The sequence below is a fragment of the Typopeltis vanoorti genome, chromosome 1 (genome assembly GCF_054136105.1).
Source record: "Typopeltis vanoorti isolate ZY-2024b chromosome 1, IOZ_Tvanoo_1.0, whole genome shotgun sequence".
NCBI lineage: Eukaryota > Metazoa > Arthropoda > Arachnida > Uropygi > Thelyphonidae > Typopeltis > Typopeltis vanoorti.
Window position 1 is genome coordinate 161,744,882 of NC_143549.1, and position 15,108 is coordinate 161,759,989.

Consider the following 15,108-nt stretch of genomic DNA (forward strand, 5'->3'; position numbering starts at 1 on the left):
AAGAAGGGGTATGTACGGAACTACAGGTTAGGCAATTATAACAAGCTTCGGAGTGAGCTTGCAGCCATTCCATGGCAAAACATATTGCAAGGGAAAGATGTTAGCAGTGCTTGGGATAAAATCAGCGGGTATCTGAGGAAAGCAATATCAGATTGTGTCCCTATGGTCAGGAGGTCAAACAAGGCAGGCATTAGATGGATGAGCAGTAGTATCAAGCTTGAACTGCAAAAAAAGAAAATGTTATGGAGAATTTACAAGGAGAAGGGCGATCAGGACACCCATGAGCAGTACAAGGCTCAAGCTAGGAAGGTTACCAGCATAGTAAGAAAAGCTAAATCAGATTATGAGAAGACCTTAGCCAAAGAGATCAAGGGTAATCCCAAAGAGTTCTTCCGCTATGTGGCAAGTAAGAGGAAGAATGACTTCGGAAGGATAACCTTAGTGGGTGCTGATGGTATTGAGGTGACAAAATCAGATGTAATAGTCGAGTTACTGAGTGATCACTTCTCAAAAGTCTATCACCCAAGTGAGGATATCTCTATACCTATAGCAATACCTAATGTGAGAATTGAAGCTAAAGAATCAGAGGTATTAAATATATTGCAAAACTTAAATGCAAACACTGCAGTAGGCTTAGATGGAATATCAGCTCGGGTGTTGCGTGAATGTGCAAATGAATTGTCAACCCCTCTTACCTGGATATTTAATTTAAGTTGAACTCTGGTATGGTCCCTAGGGAGTGGAAGTTAGGCAAAGTGGTTCCTTTGCATAAGGGTGGCTCTAAAACTGCGGTATTGAATTACAGACCAATCACCATCTCAGGAGTAGTGGTAAAAGTATTGGAAAAGTTGGTTAAAGACAAAATTCAAGAATGGGTGGATCAGGATATGATACTCTATAGAGGCCAACATGGTTTTGTTAAAGGTAGATCCTGCCTTAGCAATCTATTAACTATTCATAATAGAATAACATCCGAGTTGGACAAAGGAACTGGCTACACAGTGGTACTTCTGGATTTTGCTAAGGCTTTTGACAGGATACCCCATAGAACACTGTTACGCAAATTGGAGCAGATGGGAATGGATATTAAATTGGTGATATGGATAGGAGAATGGCTCAGGGAGAGATACCATAAGGTGATGTATGGAGGAGCCGAGTCCAGAATGAGGCAGGTGACCAGTGGTGTACCTCAGGGCTCTGTGCTTGGGCCAATGTTGTTTAATTTGTATATAAATGATATAGGAAACGGCTTAAAGGGAGATATTCAGTTGTTTGCTGATGATGCAAAGTTGTGTAGTGCAATAAAAAATCAAGCTGATGTTGATAGTTTGCAGGAGGATTTAAATAAGCTGGTAAAATGGGCAAAAGAAAATGGATGTCAGTTCAATGTGGAAAAGTGTAAAGTCATGCATTTTGGGATTAAAAGATTACCAGCTGTGTACTACATCGATGGAAAGGTACTCCAAGAGATTGATGAGGCTAGGGACTTAGGGGTATTGGTAGATAGGGAGATGAAGTTCAGAGGACACATTGCTAAGGTGTCCAAGATTGCACATAGGATTACTTGGTTGTTGAGGAACACACTGACATCCAGAGATAAAGAGGTTATTATTCCCCTTTATAAAGCATTGATACTTCCACATTTGGATTACTGTGCTCAGGTCTGGTCACCTGGATTCCTTGGAGATGAGGAGGCTGTGGAGAGGGTTCAGAGAAGAGTGACCAAGTTGGTGAGTGATATAAAAAATGCTCCCTACATTGATAGATTGAGAGCTTGTGGATTGCAGAGATTGGTTGATAGGCGAAGAAGAGGGGATATGATAGAAACATTCAAATTACTAAAAGGTTTTTATAGGATTGATGCAGGGGAAATGTTTCAGCTGTGTGATAGTGATGGAAGAACAAGAGGTCATCTCTGGAAATTAAAGAAGAGTGTGGTTAACAAAGGTGTCAGAACAAGGTTTTTTTGCCTGGAGGGTGGTGAATGAGTGGAATTCATTGCCTGACTTAGTTGTGAGCTCTTCGTCTGTAAATGAATTCAAGAAGAGATATGACAGATATTGTTTTGCTAGTTTGGGTCTCCCGCGATGAGTCTACTGACTCCATGGAGATACCCGTAATAATAATAATAATAATAATACACATACATAATCTCAAAATAAGCTCTCTCTCTCTCTCTCTCTCTACACACACACACACACACACAAAGTATATTTTAAAAATGATTTAATTTAAAAGTTATACCTGATTCAATATTTGAAACTTATCTCACTATTTTAAAATTAACCTGAAATAATTATATCAACAAACTGGACTTTTAGTTCATACATTATACCATAAATTAATAATTCTGATTTATCCATTATAATTAAAGATTTGTATATGAATCAATTATCATGATTAGCTTCATTCTGACTTTGTATTCTTCTCATTCAGTATTAATTTACAAATACTGATAATTAATATTTTGGCACTTAAGTATTCTCTTTCTGTTTTATCAGATTTCTTCATACAGTATACTGATAAGTAGCCTTGTAGGGGCGAGAGCATTCTGATTTTTTGGTCAACTTTCCACAGCAACTCCAATGCTTGTTTCCAGGATGGTCTGGATGTCCATGCCCACATCCTTTATAGCCACCTAAGGGGAGAAAAAAATCTTATTTTCAACTTAGTAAACATACAAATATTCTACACTATTTCCATTTCATCACTTGGTGACTTTTTTATGCTATCACCTTTTTTTTTAATAATTCATTTCACATGACTGATCAAATATTATGTAGTCCTTTAGCTTAAAAAAGGCACCTTCTGATTTATAATGTGAACAAATAAAAATAATATATCATTATCGTTATTAAATGGAGTCTTTCAAGTGAAAAAAATGCAAACCTGAATAAATGGAGAAATGTCTGGCAAGTGGTAGAATACAGATGAGAAATAAAGAAGGAGAAGGAAAACAACAAAAGAGGAAGAGAGTATTGTATGGTGATTCTATGATAAGGGTACATCATGAAAGCATGACAAAAATTTCCTTGTGCACAGATGCTTTCAAAATTCAGAGCAAAAAAAGTTGATTATTTGGAAGTAATGAATGTTTCTAAGATGATAACTATAGCATGAGAAAATATATGAAAGAGTTATATGAAGTTATAAAGAAGTGAGAGAGAGAGAGATTTTAAGTCTGTTGCCATGGTATGATAGCAGCAAAGTGAGAAGGACATAATTGAAAATGAGTCATGCAAAGGTCTTGAATGGATATTATAATGATTATGATACATAATCATTATGTATCACATATATTACATTTTCAGATGAACTGGCCATTCCTTTGACCAGGCTGTTTAATATGAGTCTCAGAACAGGGAAGATTTTGCAGGAATGGAAGGAATGTATGGTAATTCCATTGCACAAGGGTGGTGCAAAGACCAGTGTATCCAACTATCGACCAATTAGTCTCTCAGGAGTGGTGGTGAAGATTTTGGAAAAATGGATTGACAGTGAATCTCTACTTTGCAATGAACAACATGGGTTTACTATGGGAAGGTCATGCTTTAGCAACTTGCTCACATTCTATAACAATGTTACCACTGAACTAGACAAGGGGAAAAATACACCATGATACTTTTGGATTTTGCTAAGGCTTTTGACAGAATACACCATGGCAGACTGCTGCATAAATTGGAGAAAATGGGTTTCGGTTATAGATTATTAGTATGGATAAGAGGATGGCTGACTGACAGATATCAAAAAGTAGTGTGTATGGGTGTGTAAGTCTGCAAGATTTAAGATAACTAGTGGTGTACCACAAGGATAAGTGCTTGGTCTACTGTCATTTAATCTGTACATTAACGATATTGGGAAAGATTTGACAAGTGACATACTACAGCTATTAGCTGATAATGTAAAGATAGGTAGGGTAATCAAGAATGCTGCTGATATGCAGTACTTGCAGAATGATTTGAATAGGCTGGAATTGTGGGCATGGGAAAATGGGTATCAGTTCAATGTCAGTAAATGTAAAGTCATTCACTTCGGTGTGATTAGATATCCAATGTCATATTATATTGATGGGATTAGGCTAGAAGAAACTGATGAGGCTAGGGATCTTGGAGTGTTAATTGATAGGAAGTTGAAGTTCAGGGGCCATGTGGCAAAGATTGCAAATACAACTCAAATGATAATTGCAATGCTTCAGCATTGCAATTATCATTTGAGTTGTATTTGCAATCTTTTGAGTTCACATTTGAGTTCACATGTAAAGATAAGGAGTTCACATGTCATTTGAGTTCACGTGTAAAGATAAGGAGGTTATTTTGCCTCTTTACGAGGCCTTGATAAGACCTCACTTGGACTATTGTGCACAGTCTGGTCTCTAGGTTTCCGTTGTGATTCTGATATATTGGAGAGTGCACAAAGGAGAGTGTTAAAAATTATACTCTCTCCAATATATCAGAATCACAACGGAAACGTGGAGATCAGACCTGTGCACAATAGTCCAAGTGAGGTCTTATCAAGGCCTTGTAAAGAGGTAAAATAACATCCTTATCTTTACATGTGAACATTCGCTTCAGCATTGCAATTATCGTTTGAGTTGTATTTGCAATCTTTGGCCTCTGAACTTCAACTTCCTATCAATTAACACTCCAAGATCCCTGGTCTCATCAGTTTTGTGGAATACTGATTATGAAGACAGATTGAGACTTTGTAGATTGCAGAGACACTAGCAAACAGGAGAAGGAGGAGAGATATGATCGAGACTTACAAACTTCTGAAAGGGTCACACAGAATTTCAATTGATGAAATTTTTCAATTTATGGAGGGTGGGGGAAAGGACATCCTTGGAAGCCGAAAATGAAGGCCATTAAAAAAGTGAGGGCTAAATTTTTTTCTCAGAGGGTGATGTGTGATTAGAATGGATTGCCATTGGATGTTGCGAGTGCAAGCAGTGTGAATGAATTCAAGAATAAGTATGAGAGACAGTGCGTGTAGTATGTAGCCTCCCTCGATGAGTCTCTGACTCTCTGGAGGTCTCTCTTAATAATAATAAATCTATGAACAATATTGTATAACTACTGGAATGAAAGTCTAATAAAACTTAGATTTAAAACATTACAAGGCCACATAACAATAATCAGTGCATAAGCACAAGAAGGGAAAGAAGACAGTAACACCTTTTATAAAGAATTACAGAATACCATACATAAAACAAATAAAGCAGACTAATTCCTTAAATTAAAGATACCAAGAAATCATATTCTTCTTTAATCCTTTATTAAAGTATAAACAAACAAAGTTTGGGCAGGAAGTATCTTCATGACAAGGCTACTTGTACATAGAGGCTAGTGACTTCACATTAATTGCCTTAGTATCCCATAATACAAAACACATGCCCTTTCAGTCATATATAATGCTATGCATTATCAGTGGGAGCTAGCCCCACAAGAGATACTAAGGTTGAAGTAATGCAGAAGTCATATATTTCCCATATACAAGTAGACAAATGTGCCACACCTTATTGTTAAAATACTCTGGATTAGAGATACATGTTAAAAGTTTTTCCAATTGGTTATACTATAAATTAAAGATGCCAGGAATTATATTCTTGATTTAATCCTTAATACAAATGTAAGCAAACAATGTGTGCATTCAGAGGACAAATAAGAAATCAAAAAGTACATACACACCTTGATCATTAAAACAGCATAAATTGGACAATCTGGAAATAAGCTGTAATTACAATAAATATTTTTACATCCTATTAATTAAGTGGGATTTAAAAAAATATATCATCACATGTACCCTCAAGGGATGTTCAGACTATTATGACCACTACATGATCAAATTTACATTATTATTAATCTCCTATTAATTTTTTATTCACTAAATTTTCCCAAAACATTTTTATATGCCTGGTGGGATTCAATTCCTACTCCATTCTTTAGATTTCCAACAAATACCACTTTTTCCATTTTCTTTATGTCAGATGCCTGCTCTAGTGACTTGAAAACTTCCTATTTTTCTTCCTTAGGAGATCCTTCTGTGAGACCATAGACAAAAATGGGTTTTAATGTACACTTTCCAATTTTGAGTTTGACTACATAACTCTACTTGTAACTGCCTTCTAATCAAGAAGTTTATCTTCATGTTTGGTGTTGAATGATATCACTACTCCTTCCTTTCTTGGTCATTATTGTCTGAATATAACATCCTATCCTTATTATTTAGTAAGATCTCACCTATTTTTGTCTTCTTTGTTTCAGTGATGTCAATTATATCCAGTTCTGCAAACTCAATTTCCTTTTCATTAATATTCCTACATCGACGTTATCTTCAGTTCTTCTGAATGTTGAATTTATTTGTCTTTTTTCTAAAAGTTAAGCTTGAGTCTTTTTCAGTAGATGACTTTTCACTGTTTGCCCTGGTTCCCTGACGAAAACAGGCTACATCCCGGCCAGCATGAAATCTCATCATGTTGCACCATCGTATTATTTGTGATTTAAGCCGATTGTTTGACTAAGTCCCAAATTGCAAGTCCATCCTCGTTCGTTCAGTACCTATGAATACCCACTAACAGGGTGCACCATGTGAAGGTAAGGAATGGACATTAAGTCAGAAGCCAGAGTCAGTTCTCCACATTCCTAAAAGATAGTGTGGAGGTCTCCTCCCAGTTATTTGGCTTTGACCATTAAGCAACCCTGAGCCTTAAATTTTCTTACTTCCAACAATACATTTTCTTCCATCTGAAGGGTAGGGTAACTAAATAAAATTTAATGAAAATACAAAATTATATACAGCTTCAATTTAATTTTTAATTTTATATTTCACGTGGAATGGCACTGATGACACAGGAGAAGTTAGTAAAGCCTAAGAGGATGATAATTTTGCTACTGTTCATTTACAGATTATATGGAACATCAAAATGTAATATACAAGAAAAATTTTTTATTCATTCTAAAAGAATGATATAAATGAAGTTGTTTAACCAGGAATAGTTCCTCCACATGCGCAACGTGCATCTTTAGATCCTCCACTTGAACAGAATGAGCAACAGTGGAAAATTCCTGTGTGCTGTCTCCATGGTGGCTTTACAGATACAGTAAAAGGACAACCCTGCCAAGAAGTAAAATAAAAGTATTACACAATAGTAATTACTGCAAAACCATTCAAGACAAACAGGATTGTTTGACATTTCAACTTTATACTTCAATACATTTGCAAAAATTTAACTACATATATGATATTATCTAATGATACCAATTAGCTGATGGCCCTGTCACTATGTATAGGATCAAAGACTAAGTATCAATTCCCAAACTAAGTTCTCTGAAGTCTGTTTTTGTCCAAAATGCCTGAACTTGATCAATGATGACATTACTTCTTATGGTGTGTATGTGTGTGTGCATCCTATCAGATTCTGCAGGCAAAAACTATAGCATGAACAACCGTTTTTGTTGTTTTTGTACATTCCAGAAATTGTTTTGAAATTATATTTTGTTATGCAATCAAATTATCAGCTTCATATCTTAAATGCTGACTGGATAAAATCTCTATTAAAAATTAATATTTTTAAAAGTCAATTATAATTAAATTATACCCAAGAACTCACTGTCATTTATTTTTGAAGTAAATACTTATTCAATTATGAATGCTGGCATTTTTATCCTGGTTTTATTGCCTGCTTATTATTATTATTATTATTGCACTTGGCTTTTGGAAACAATGCAAAAAGAAGTAGCTTTGAGTCTCCAGGATACATCATGATCCAAGGGCTATCAGTACCTTTTTTTAAACCATAATATTTGATTTTTTTTAAATTAAAAGAATGCATTATATTTCTGTTTATCAATTCATGTTGATATCTAATGGAGAAAGTACATATCAAAATAATAATTAACTAACTAAATTTATTCAGCAAATTAGATAATAAGCTAACATTTTGCCTTCCTTACCAATGCAAAATGCATATTTATGTTCTGAATGTCTGCATTCTGGATTTTTTGGGAAGAGGATTGAGTTTGGACAATAACAATGGGAAGAAAGATCAGTCAATTTTGTGAAGTGGAAGCCATTGGCTAAACACGTGCCACAAATGTGACTGAATTCAGTGGAGAGGATAGAGATGATCCAAACAGATGGTTCTAGCTCTATTAGCTAAGGTTATGATAACACCATACTGCTTGGAGGGGTGGTGGTGTGATAGGGTGATCATCTGCCGAGATCACACTAGCAATCATGTTTTTAGTCAACACCGCAAAAATCCAAGGCATCTCAGAAAAAATTTCATGCATTCTTCAGGCTACATCAAAAATTAGTTACCTTTAGTGTTCACCAAAAGAACTGCTTCACTATCTAGATCATACTGGTGCCTACAGTATCCATTGCTCCTGCAAAATTAAATAGTACACACAAAGCAGAACAGCTAATATCTGCTTAGAAGAACACAGTGGATGATCTCAGAGAGTTATGTTCCCTTCAAGGAAAGGAAGCAGGAGTGAGTGAGGCAGTTTGGTGTGAGGTTGAGGTGAGTATGGCTTTCCTATAAGAGGGTAATGTAGTAAGAAATGATTCTGAGATGTTCAAGATAGACGAGATTGGAGAGTAACAGGCTGATATGATAATTGGTGCTTTTAATGACAGTAGCAATGACTGGGAGCAGCAAATGTGTGAATGAAAAGAATTAGTTCCTTGAGTTACCTGCAAAAAATTACTTGACTCAACTCTTAACAGTTTATATAAATCCCATATCTTCTGCTTTCACATAGATGCTGTTTCTGCATTATATCTTTCTATAGGTATTTTCATAGTGCCATTCCTATGAAGTGACTACCAACTCATCAACAAACTTCTCATCAACTTCCTTTATCTGCCTCTGTTCTTCAGAAAAGTCTTTTCCCATACATTTCCACCCAGTGGATACAACCCCTAGCTCTTCAACACATTAACAGGCTCATTTCTCCCTAACCACTCACCGAGATGTTGTGCTCTTGAATTATTAGTTTTGTGACCTCTCATGTATGGGCATTGACATATAAAAAATAAAAAAACTGGAAAAGCAAAACAAGGGACATGAATGTTGATTTTAATAACATCTCAGTCATGAAAGATAAAGCAACCATTATATGGCACAGCTGGTGAGAGAACATATAATTTGACAGAGAAAGTGGAAATACAGAGAGGTTTAAGTATCACTCATGAAAAGAAAAATGTGAAACTATGATAGACTCAGGAAACAGAATTGTAACTTTTTGCAGCATAATCAGCAGTATATGGAATTTTGAATTATTGTTGTTAATGCTAGAATCCTTAAAGTTAGAAGGATAAATAGTGAGAATATGAAATGGATTAATTATGAAACTATCCAGAAAAAGAATTTTATAGAGGTATACCGTGATAAAGGAGAGTTACTATTGAGATATATGAAGTATTAGGTGCAATCAAGAAAATAAGCAGGAAAAAACAGAAACTGCATTCAGTAGAGAACCTGGGGAACATTTTAGTTATTTAATCACAATTTTTAATGAAGGTGGTACAGTGGGAATGGTCAGTATGGTGAGAATCCATAGCTCAGTCAGTATCGACGAAGCCCTTTGGTCGGAAAGACCTTGGCTCGATTCCTGGCCATGATGTGAGGAATAAATTTTCTTAATTTGGTCTCTTTCGACTAAAGGTGAGTTAATCAGTCTCATAGAGAGGTAGAGGTTTTTTTTCTCCCAGAAACCCAGGTTTTTCCTCCCTCAGAAAAGGCAAACCGGCCAGTAGAACACATGTAATTTACAGACAATACTTAGAGGCATAGGTGTAACTGCCTTATCCTCATATTACTGTTAGGAAATCCAAGGTTGCTTCAAAGGCTGTGGGTTGCTTAAGTGCCTGTTAGAGCCACTGATGGATGGATGGTGAGAATCCAGATGAAGAAAATCAAATGAAGAATGAGAGAAATCAGCCAGAAAAACACACAACTTATAAGATGGTGTTCAAATCAATTTTAAATTGCAGATATGAGTTCTGAGAAAAATTAACAGAGTGAACTGATACCATCAATGTCAGAACTATATCTAAACAAAGATACTAGCAAGACATTATGAGCATCGAAGAATATATGGACAGAGCTAATTCGATGTGGATTAAATGATCACTCAGACAGAATGGGAGATGCAAACAAGTGTTTGATACAAAAATGGCAAGAATAAGACTCAGAGTAAGATTGAAATATAGGTAGATAGAATACCTCATGTAGATGGCAGACTGCAATACCTCAACTGAAAAAAAAAAAGCTAAAATGTTCTGGAATAAAATGGGTGATTAGGGAAATCAAACAGGGATTGAAGATGAAAAAGGGTTTTTATGGGAAAAAAGTATAAAGATGGGGGTGGGGCATTTGTATCAGGAATATAAGGCTGAAAGTGAAGTAGTATAGATAAAAAGACAAAATTGGAATACAAGAGAAGACTAGTACTGCAATTCACGGAAAATTCCAAGGAAATTGTTATGTAGCCAGGGGGATTGACTGTGGATGAATGACCTTGCTAGATGGAATAAGTGACTGGGAGACCAATACAGATGACACAGACTGTTTAATAATCATTTGGGTGTATAGGTACTTAATTCTGGTAATAATAATAATAACAATAATAAGCTAATGCCTTTTTCCCTTATAGAGAGTAGGCAATGCCTTTTAACCCTATCTAGCTTTTGGAGACTGAGTGGATAGTTCAATATCCACCGGTAGCCAATCAGAGATAGTTGTCCCATCACTATCACTAATTATAGGCAGAAAGCAATAAAGAGACTGGCAAACATGTGCTGCCATCTCTTGGCTCCTAACCCTAAGAGAATATGTTATTGTCTGAAATAATGTGGGTCCTATGGTTTCTGGGGAAAAAACCTGCTTGCCCATGCTAGAAATCAACTAACTCGGAAATTGGTCAAAGAAAGGCTTAGAATCAGGCTTTATTCCTAAAAGGAAGGGGAGGAGGCTGAAGTTTTTAAAGTGAGTGAAAGGAAATGTAAGATAATGCTATTGTATAAGGTCAATGATAACACAAACATCAAACTATAGTGAGAGGGGTCTGTTTTACCATCTGGTTTGACCAGTTTGTATTTCATGGCTTTGAAAATTTTGGAGAAATGAGTAAGAACTCATACAGAGAACTGGACACATTAGGAAATATTTGGTTTCAGCAATCTAGTTACTGTTTATAACAAAGTAACAAGGGCAGTTGATAATAGAAAAGCACATTATAAAACTAAATACTACCATTTTTGTGGATTCTGCAACAGCATGTGATAGAGTATTTAACTTATTAGTCAATATTTATGCTGCAATGCATAGATTTAGATATCATCATGGAGTGGACTGAAAATTGGCTACATGATAATTATTAAAGAGTTGTGTGTGAGGGAAGGAAATAGCAGTTTAAGAAAAAAAGGTAGATTGCAAGTATGTCCAACAGGGCCTAGTAATGGGCCCTTTACTGTTTCAACCTTTATGTCAATGATACCGTCTCCAGACTGCAAAGTGATATTCAAATGTTTGCAGATGATGGGAAGCTGAGGAAGTAATAGTGCTGATTTTGGTTCTTCAAGGATTTCAGTACATTTAAAAAGGCAAATGAATCGGGATATCAACTTACTGCAATCAAATGTAACGTACTGATATTTGGGATCCACATATGGTTGGCTGCATTCTTTATTACTGGAATTATATCGGAGGAAGTGGAGAAAGCAATGAATCTTAGGATAAAGGCAGAGGGGAAATTTGAATATCAGGGGACATATTTAAAAGATGGAGAAAAGAGCTGAGAAGTCTGCTGCAATACTTAGGGCACTGGCCATCACAAATGAAATAGTGGTGGTTCAATTTGTATAAAAAGCCATGATCAGACTACACATGAATCACTGTGCTCAGTAAAATCAGTCACTGGGATTTGAAGGGGGATGAAGAAACTGTGAAGAGGTTGTAAAGGCAGATAACAAAAATGATATCAACATTGCAGAATGCTGGTAATGAGGAGAGAGTGAGAGCATGTAATCTGCAGTTAGGTGGACAAAAGATGAAAGGTGTAAAAATAATCAAAATAATTATGAATCTTTTTACAGTTGTTTCTCTATGTTAATATTTTATTAGTTTGAGTTTCATAACTACATATAATCGGTACTTGCAATGTGCCCAATATCGATATTTATGTTAAATGAAATGTAAAGTATTTCAAATCGATGTACCTACTAGATTCTGAAAACTGTAATTCACAATTATCAAGAGGTGTGATATCTGTCATTCATCATAAAGACATTCGCTTTTCGCCAACTATGATAATGTGCCATTACTTGCTACTTGCTTCAACAGCTTAACGATACAAATGCACATGCTCATCAAGGAGATTGATCTTTTATCAGTCTCATTTAATCCTTTAAATGGAAGAATTGCGACTTTTAACAAATAGTAAATAAAAGGAGATATTAAGTAGCCATTCTATTTCAACATTTAAAGAAACACAAAATGTAAATTTTCACCTTCTGTTTTAAGGATGCCAGTGATATTATTTTATTAGAACAATGATGGTTATTAGTGAAATCTGAAACTCTAATGCAGCTTTAATGAAGCACTCTACTTTGATATAGTGTTGTTTATAAGTAAAAAAAAAAAATGTTTTTCTCTGGTAAAGGATTTGTGCTTCTTGTAATAAAATTGCCTGAGGTAAGAATATGTATATTCCAGTTAAACAGTGAGGATGAATGGAGTAATACGTGCTAAATAAGGAAACACTGCATAGTCCCAGGGAAGTTTATAAGAAGTTTTATATTTTGAGAAAGGTCCTGATAAAGAACTGACTCTGATGAGCATTTACTGTTTGGAAATTTGTGGTATAAACAAAATGTTCTATCTGAAAGACTGATTAAGTAGATGTGAAACAAACCAGTAACAGAATAAGTGAATGAGAGAATGACTTTATCCTTTAAAGATAAAGAGATCTCTAAAGTATAGATTTAATTTAGAAATCCTTAGATCCAATTAGTTTTATAGTTATTAATTTTATTTACAGTGTACATAGTTTTTAGTTTCAAAAAATGTATATTTTTTAATTTGGTCTCGAGTGAATCATTTCTTGTATTCTAAAATATATGGTTAAAAGTCATTGGTCAATCAGACTGAACTCTTGCATTTATCTTTTTACAGAGAGAGATATTAACATAATTGGTGCAGCTGACAGAAATTTTAACGTAACTGGAACAGCTGACATGATGTGAATATTAACAATGGTGCAGCCAACAGGAATTTTAACATAACTGGAGCAGTTGACATGATTAAAACATTTACAATGTTAAGATATATTTAGTGAGCTGACACTGAGAATATTTTTTGTATGGTAGAATAAGAGGAGGTACCAAGAACAAGGGACAATTCCTGAAAGTTGTCAAAGAAAATAGTAAGAAAGCAAGAAGTAGCTTTTCTGCATGGAAAGTGGTAGGACCACAGAATACATTTTGCCTGATAGAGCGTAGTGACAGTGCAGAAAGTGAGAGTGGTATGATAGACTTTGTGTTGTGTTTGGTGAAGCTGCCATAATGAGTCTCTTAAACTACATGAAAGTCTTGAATAGATAATCATACTTTAAGAGATATTTGTGCCATGAGGTTTCTTCAATTGAAACACGAGGAAATAAGTAATAAAAATTAAGTGAATATTAAATTCAGCATTATTTCAAAGTTGAATACAGAAACTATAAATATGTCGTATGAAATTTGACCAGAGAGCTTACAGGAATACATTCGCCGGCGTTTACGAATTGCCCTAGCCGGACCTAATAGGTGATGTGACCACTATCAAGCGTCCATATATTCATCTCCTATTGGTCCATTTTGATAAGGTTTCACCAGCCTGACAATTGGTTTGAACTTATTGGTTCATCCTTAGAGACTAGGCAGAAACCTTAAAGAGCAAAAACTCTCTTGCAATACTAAGGAACTTGAAATGTCGGAGAGGTGAATTTTCCTTAAGCAAATGCTTCGTTGGTGTGTGAAAGTATTTACTAAAACAAAGAGCCAAAAGGCAACTCATAAATGCTGGCGAATGTATTCCTGTAAGCTCTCTGGTCAAATTTCATATGAAACTTTTATAGTTTCTGTATTTGGCTTTGAAATAATGCTGGATTTAATATCCACTTAATTTTTATAAATTTTGCATCACCAAACTGAAGCCTTTTGGCTCTTTATTTTAGTAAGTACTAGTTATTTAAAGCCATATGAGCTTCCATAGCTCAGTCAGGGTTCACGGACAATTCATTGCATGAAAAATTCATCAAGAGGAAAATTTATCACAGGGAAAATTCATTCCAGGAAAAATCATTGCAGAAAAAATTCACTGAAAGCGTTATTTGCTAGAAAATTGAAGTCAGTTTGGTTTAACACATTATGTAGAGGTGTGTGATATTTGATAGTAAATTGTATCTGAGCGATACTGCGAACTCTGATGTCAGTATAGTATTGGTTTAGTTTTTTTTTCTTTTATTTACCATTGAAAATGGTTGGAAAAATATAGCAACAGGATAATCCATCAGATGTTGAAGATTCAGCGAATGTTACTCAAGTCCGATGATGAGAATAATAGAGTTGAATGCGAAAGTGATATTTGATAGTAAATTGTATCTGAGAGATACCGCAAACTCCGATGTCAGTATAGTATTGGTTTAGTTGTTTTTTTATTTGTTTCTTTTTTCAATAAATTCTAGATTGTAACTGAAAATAAATAAACCTTCATGTATTATATTTGTAGTATTTTTTATTTTTTTTTTTAAGTTTTATCACATTTCAGCATATATTAGTAATGAATGTATCTCTCAGATATATGCGACCTAAGCTGCAATTTTTAGTACTAAAATAAAGCGCCAAAAGGCTTCAGTTTGGTGATGCAAAATTTATAAAAATTAAGTGAATATTAAATCCAGCATTATTTCAAAGCCGAATACAGAAACTATAAAAGTTTCGTATAAAATTTGACCTAAGGTGCACTAATCCTTCATGCTGATGAGAACACTTATCCAGATTACGTTCAGTTACCTATTGCCAGAAATGCAGTTGCTTGCAGTTGGCTCGGTAACTGGAATCTAA

The 15,108-nt window shown here is 35.0% G+C and overlaps 1 protein-coding gene across 1 annotated transcript in view; it reads right to left on the reverse strand.

The window, feature by feature from the left end:
• Positions 1-2,162: 2,162 nt before the first annotated feature.
• Positions 2,163-15,108, reverse strand: part of LOC150110588 (E3 ubiquitin-protein ligase TRIM45-like) — a 130,347-nt gene continuing 117,401 nt past the window's right edge. The window contains exons 6-7 of the mRNA XM_090394989.1: positions 6,984-7,110; positions 2,163-2,638 (exon numbers count right to left, since the gene is read on the reverse strand). Of these exons, the coding sequence (XP_090251115.1) occupies positions 2,508-2,638; positions 6,984-7,110 (258 nt within the window). The 3' untranslated portion in view covers positions 2,163-2,507. The remainder of the gene's footprint in view (positions 2,639-6,983; positions 7,111-15,108) is intronic.